The sequence below is a fragment of the Otolemur garnettii genome, unplaced genomic scaffold, assembly GCF_000181295.1.
Source record: "Otolemur garnettii isolate 467f Iridium unplaced genomic scaffold, OtoGar3 scaffold00263, whole genome shotgun sequence".
Taxonomy (NCBI): domain Eukaryota; kingdom Metazoa; phylum Chordata; class Mammalia; order Primates; family Galagidae; genus Otolemur; species Otolemur garnettii.
Genome location: NW_003852658.1, coordinates 1,196,635 through 1,203,569, shown reverse-complemented (window position 1 = coordinate 1,203,569; position 6,935 = coordinate 1,196,635). Strand labels below are relative to the sequence as shown.

The following is a 6,935-nucleotide window of genomic DNA, read 5'->3' as shown; positions in this document are numbered from 1 at the left end:
CTCACAGCAACCTCCACCTCCTGGGCTCAAGCGAGTCTCCTGCCTCAGCCTCCCAAGTAGCTGGGACCACAGGCGCCTGCCACAGCACCTGGCTATTTTTTGGTTGCAGCCATCATTGTTGTTTGGCGGGCCCAGGCTGGATTCGAACCCACCATCTTAGGTGTATGTGGCTGGCGCCTTAGCCACTTGAGCCACAGGTGCCGAGCCGAATTTCCAGTAGTTTCATTTGTAGTTTTTTGAGGAACCTCCATACTGATCTCCAGTGTCTGTATCAGTTTACCTTCACACCAACAGTGTCCCTTGCCAGCATCTGCTATTTTTTTGTCTTTTTGAGAACAGCTTATCCTAACTGGGTGACATGATGCCACATAGTGGTTTTGATTCGTATTTCCCTGATGATTAATGATATTGAGCATTTTTCATATATTTTTTGGCTACATGAATGTCTTCTTCTGCGAAGTCTGTTCAGATCATACCCGTTTTTAAATCGCATTTTTCTTTGCTGTTGAGATGCCTGCATTCCTTGTATATTCTGAATATTAATTCCCTATTGGATGAATAGTTTGCAAATGTTTTCTCCCATTCTGTAGGTTTTATTTTCACTCTGTTATTTCCTTTACTGTATAGAAGCTTTTCAGTTTGAAACAACTATTTTTGACTTTCTTGTCTGTACTTTTGATGTCTTATTCCTAAAATCTTTTACCAGATCAAGGTTCTCAAGTGTTTCTCCCAGTATTTTATAGTTTTGAGTTTTACATTGAGGTCTTTGATTCATTTTGAGTTAATTTTTGTATAGGATGAGGTAGGGGTCTAGTTTCATTCTTTTGCATATGAATATCCAGTTTATTAGACCCCTATACAAATACCAGTTATTAAACAGGGTATTCTATCCCCAGTGTTCTTGGCACCTTTGTCAGAAATTTGTTGGCTGCAGATGTATGGATGAATTCTTGGGTTCTCAATTTGATTTCACTGTATATTTTAAAGTCTGGTAGTAATGCTAAAGCTTTCTTTTTTTTTTTTTTGAGCATTAGTTTCATTTTGTCCCCCTCTATAAGAATGCCATGGTGTCACAGCTCACAGCAACCTCAGTGTCTTGGGCTCAAGCAATCCTCTTGCCTCAGCCTCCCAAGTAGATGTGACTATAGGTGCCTGCAAGAAACCTGGTTAGTTTTTCTATGTTTAGATGACTTTGGTCTTGCCCTTGCTCAGGATGGTCTTGAACTCCTGAGCTCAAGCAGTCCACCTGCCTCAGCCTCCCAGAGTGCTAGGATTACAGGTGTGAGCCACCACACCTGGCCCAGCTCTGTTTTTGTTTAGGATTGCTTTGGCATTTGGGATCCTTTTTGGTTCCATACAAATTTTAAGACTTTTGTTTTCTACTTCTGTTTAGAATGTCATTGGTATTTTGATAGGGACTACATTTAATCTGTAGATTGCTTTAGTATGGTCATTCATAACAATATTAATTCTTTAATCCATAAGCATAAAATATCTTTCCATTTGTTTGTGTCCTCTTCAATTTCTTTCATTAGTGTTTTATGGTTTTCCTTACAGAGGTCTTTTACTTCCTTGGTTAAATTTATTCCTATATATTTTATTTATTGATTATAGCTATTATAAATGGGACTGTCTTCTTGATCTTCTAAAAAATTAATTTACTTTTTAGAGGCAGGGTTTTACTATGTTGCCCAGACTGGCCTTGAACTCTGGGAGTCAAACAATTCTCTAGCCTCAGCCTCTGCAGTAGCTGGAGATACAGGTATGCACCCTTCCTGATATCTTTTCCAGCTAGTTTCTTACTGGTATATAGAAACATCACTGATTTTTGTAAGTTGATTTTGTATCATGTAACTTTACTGAATTTATCAGTTATAAGAGCTTTCTGGCTAAGTCTTGAGGCTTTTCTATATATCAGATCATGTCACCTGCAAATAGGGACCATTTGACCTTTTCTTTTCCATTTGGATGCTCTTTATTTTGTCTTGCCCAATTGCTCTGGTGAGGACATTCAATACCATATTGAGTAAGAGTGGTAAGAGCAAGAACTTTTGTCTTGTTCTAGTTCTTAGAGGAAAAACCTTTCAGCTTGTCCCCATTCAGTATGATGTTAGCTGTGGCTTTGTCATAGATGGCCTTTACTGTGTTGAGGTACTTTCATTCTACACCTAATTTATTGGGAGTTTTTATCATGATGGGATGTTAAATTTTGTCAAGTGCTTTTTCTGCATCTTTTGAGATGATCTTATGTTTTCTTTTTTCTATTGATTTGTGTATGTAGAACCATCCTGGGATCCCTGGGATAAATCTCACTTAATTCTGGTGTATTGTTTTTAATGTATTGGATTTATCTGCTAGTATTTGTTGACAATTTTTGTGTCTATGACCGTCAGGGATACTGGCCTGTAGTTTTCTTTTTGTTGTATTTTGGTACCATCAGGTTCCCTCCACTTAGCTTTTTTATAATAATTTGAGTAGAATTGGGATCAATTCTTCTTTGTAAGTTCAGTAGGATTCAGCACTGAAACCATCCAGTCCTGGACTTTGCTTTGTTGGGAAACTTATTACTGATTCAATCTTGTTACTTTTTATTGCTCTGTTTAGGTTTTTAATCTTCTCATGATTTAGTAGGTCTCTAGTTAGTAGTTTAGTAGGTCCACTAGTTTAGTAGGTCTCTAGTTGGTTACCTATTTCTTCTAGGTGGTGCATACTTGTCCATAGTAGTCTCTTATGATCCTTTTTATTTCTGTAGTATCACTTGTAATGTCTCCTCTTTCATTTTTGAGTCTTCTTTTTTCTTAGTCTAGCTAAAGGTTTATCTTTTCAACAATCCAACTCTTTGTTTCATTTATCTTTTCTAGTCTCTATTTCACTTATTTCTGCTCTGATCTTTATTATTTCTTCTCTTCTAATAACTTTATGCTTAGTTTGTTGTTTTTTCCCTAGTTACTTGAAATGTAACTTAGGTTACTTGGGATTTTTCTTCTTTTTAGAAGTAGGGCTTTATTATTACTGCTATGAACTTTCCTCTTAGAATGCTTTTGTACATCCCATAAATTTTGGTAAGATGTGTTTCCATTTTCATTTGCCCCAAGATATTTGAAATTTTTCCTTTCAATTTCTTCATTGACCTATTGGTTGTTTAAAAGCATGCTGTTTAATTCCCATAGATTTGTCAGTTTCCAAAAATTCCTATTATTGCTTTCTAGTTTCATACCAGTGTGGTCAGTAAAGGTACTTTATATGATTTGAATCATATATGATTTGAATCTGAACTTTGTTAAGATTTGTCTTCTGACTTACATAGGATGTATCTCAGAGAATGTTCTATATGAGCTTAAAAAAAACATGTATTCTGATGCTACTGAAAGGAATGTCTCTGTATATTTGTTAGGTACATTCGGTCTCAAGTATTGTTCAAGTCCAATGTTTCTGTATTGATTTTCTGGATGACTGCTCATTGTCCATTGTTCAGACTGGGGTATTGACTTTCCTTACTGTTACTGCATTGCCATCTGTCTCTCGTCAGATTTACTAATATTTGCTGTATAGATTTAGGTGCTCTGATGTTGGGTGCATAAATATTTATAACTGTTATATCTTCTTGTTGTATTGATTCCTTTATCATCATTTATTAACTTTATCTGTTTGATAGTTTTTGATTTAAAGTCTATTTTATCTTTCTTTTGGTTTCCAATTGTATGGAATATCTTTTTCTATCCTTTCATTTTAAATCTACATATGTCTGTGAAAGTGAAATGAGTCTCTTGTAGGCAGTGTGTAGTTGGATCTCATTTTTTTTTTTTTTAGAGACAGAGTTTCACCTTACTGCCCTTGGTAGAGTGCTGTGGCATCACAGCTCACAGCAACCTCCAACTCCTGGGCTTAGGTGATTCTCTTGCCTTAGCCACCTGAGTAGCTGGGACTACAGGTGCCCGCCACAATGCCCAGCTACTTTTTTGCTGCAGTTTGAACCCACCCTCCTTGGTATATGGGGCTGACACCCTACTCATTGAGCCACAGGTGCCACCCTTTTTTTTCTTAACCAGTCAAAATTTAGCAGTGGGGGGCTGAATTCTACCTTTAGTGACTTTTTTATTCAGCCACTCCTTCCTCTGACTGGTACATCTAGTCCATTTACATTCAGGGTAACTAGTGATAGGTAAGTACTTACTGTTATCATTTAAAAAATTGTTTTCTGGTTGTTTTGGAGATCTTTTGTTCCTTTCCTCTTCTCATGCTATCTTCCTTTGTGATTAGATGATTTTCTCTTGTGGTATGCTTTGATAATTTTTTATCTTTTATGTATCTACTATAGGTTTTTGCTTTGTGGTTACCATGAGCCTTACATGAAACATGTTAATTATAATAGGCTATTTTAAGCTGGTAAGTTTACTTTGATCACATAAAATGACTACACTTTTACTCCACTCCTCCTGTTTACTGATATCACAATTTACATCTTTTTATAGTTTATATTCCTCTACCTTAGTTCTTTAGACTACGAAAGAAGGGTTATCACTGGGTTTTGCTTTGAGAATATCAAGTTCCTTTGGCCTTATTTTAGGCTCAGTGAGAAACCTTCAGATATAACTTGGACAGGTAGCATCACTGGCTCTAGAATCACAGTTTTGAGTTTAATTCCCAGTCCGTTCTGTCTTCAGTGTGTCACCTTGGTTTAAGTTACTTACCATCTTAGCTTAGTCTTCTCATCCATGAATGGGATTGAGATTATCTCATGCAGCTACAGTAACATCCAATTGGGATCACCTAACAGTCAACCATTTACTTCTGTGTGATCTCCTGATACCTTCTTCAGGAAGCAGTACCCTGTGTGGCCCAGGTCCCAGGAGGAATTTCATAATAAAAACCAAGGTAACACTTCTGTGGCATTTGCCATGTGCTTGCAAAGCACTAAATGGTTATATGTATTATTCTATTTCATCTTCATAACAGCTCTATGTATAAAGAAACTAAGGCTTAGAGAGGGTAAGTGATTTGCTCAGGGTTATAGCTAGTACTTGGCAGAAACAGGATGTCTTATATAAAAAGTTGAAATATTTATATCTAGTTTATACATCTATTTCCTGTGGGTCTGAGTAGTATCAGTTCATGACAGTCTCATCATTCCTGAGTGAACTGAAAAAATGGAGCATTTGAATATGTGAGGTAGAAACTATGGCCTCTGGGTGTGATGGCCTCCTAGGGTTGTTTGTTCCTGTTACACGAAGTCCAAGGACCCAAAACTATACAGTTTAGCCCTTGTCACAGGAGCTCTTGGGTGGATGGGCAGCTCTGAACAGAGGCTGTGGATAGGGCTGCTTATCTGAATCAAGAAGGGTTGCCACAATCAGGGTCCCTTACATTGAGCTAAACTGTGGCAAAAGCATTCTAAATGTCCTCTATTACTTGATAGACTGACATGGGGACAGCCAGCTACAGGCCTGTGCAATTTCGACACAGAGGATTTATTATTAGGAAGGGCAAGTCTTATACTCACATGGGTTTTAACATAAATACATCAAAATGGAGATGCCCCACCCCCACTGGCTCTCTGCCCTCTCCAACATGTCCAACAGTTATGGCATGCCCTTCACAAGTGGAAATTCCTTTGTGTTATCCACACAATCAGTTATGCCATGCCCTACACGAGTGGAAATTCCTTTGTGTTATTCATCAATTGGAGAAGGTGGAATATGACAGACTCTGGAATGCCATATGTGTAAGCTCGACCTACCTTTTGGGCCTCAGAGGAAATAGGAAAAAGTCCCAATGGGCAAAATGTATTTCCTAAAAGGCTGGATGGAAGTATGTGCCATTCCTTTGATTAACGAGCAAAACTAAATCAACCAGTCTGGTGAAATGACACGGTGACAGCACTGTGGAAGAGACAGGGGTGGGGGTGGGGGTTGTGGTCTACGCTGAGAATGATGGGCAAGGAGCCCCTGGGCCTGGAAGTGTAGGAGGCGAGGGTCCATCTAGTCAGAGACGGGGGCTGATCTCCAGTCACCTTGGGATTGTTGTCTCTGGGTCTCCAGGGATAAGCCCCATGGAGGCTTCAGTCCTCAGTCACAGGTGGGGGAATGAGCTGCAGCTGGAAGTTCTCGTTCTGGAAGATGCTATTGAATGCAGGGCTACTCTGGGAGCCACTGAACAGCCTGTAGCTCTCACTGCTGCGATTCTGGGAGAGTTCTGTGAGAAGAGCCAACTGCAAAGAGAGGGGGAACACATATCAGCCAAGGCACAAGGGGAGCAGAAAGTCTGTGTTTGTGGGTATGGGAGGGTGTGGAGAACAGAGGCGGAGAGGGTCCTGAATTCTCCTTTCTTGGATACACAGGGGACAGCACTGTGGGAAGAGTAGAAAAAATGGGTTTGGTTCTTGGATCTGTATCTCACAAACCAATAGTGTGACTTTAGGAAAATTCACTTCATTTTTAGAGCCTAAATCTCCTCATTCAATATGATGAGACTGGACTGGTTCACTCCCATGGACTGTGCTCCCCTTGCTACTGTAGAGCAGCTCCATCCTGGACCTGCCCCATGTGGAAGTCCTCCTACCCAGCTACTGTGTGCAACTCTCCTGTGCACATACCCTGAGCTGAGGTTCTCCATTCTCAGCTTCTCTCACTCCACACTCTCTCTTGTATGGGTTTTCCTTTGGGTGAATGATCGTGAATTATGACCAATCCAATTTGGCAAACTGGATAGCTCCAAGAGGATGCCCAGATACCAGTGCAGACTTGGGGCCCCAGGTGGAATCATGCACTACATTCTCCTCTGAATGAATCCTCCCTGTGCTCAGCTTCCCTACTCCCACTAATGACACCAACAGTCCCTTCATTCTGTTAGTGGCTCAATTCTGGAAGACCTGCCAAGGAAGAGAGAATAGTAGAAGGAAATATTGATGCCAACCCATTGGGAAAATAGGCTCTGCC

The 6,935-nt window shown here is 39.7% G+C and overlaps 1 protein-coding gene across 1 annotated transcript in view; it reads right to left on the bottom strand.

The window, feature by feature from the left end:
- Positions 1-5,437: 5,437 nt before the first annotated feature.
- Positions 5,438-6,935, bottom strand: part of VPS8 (VPS8, CORVET complex subunit) — a 271,667-nt gene continuing 270,169 nt past the window's right edge. Inside the window, exon 47 of the mRNA XM_023508657.1 lies at positions 5,438-6,208. Coding sequence (XP_023364425.1) covers positions 6,059-6,208 — 150 coding nt within the window. The 3' untranslated portion in view covers positions 5,438-6,058. The remainder of the gene's footprint in view (positions 6,209-6,935) is intronic.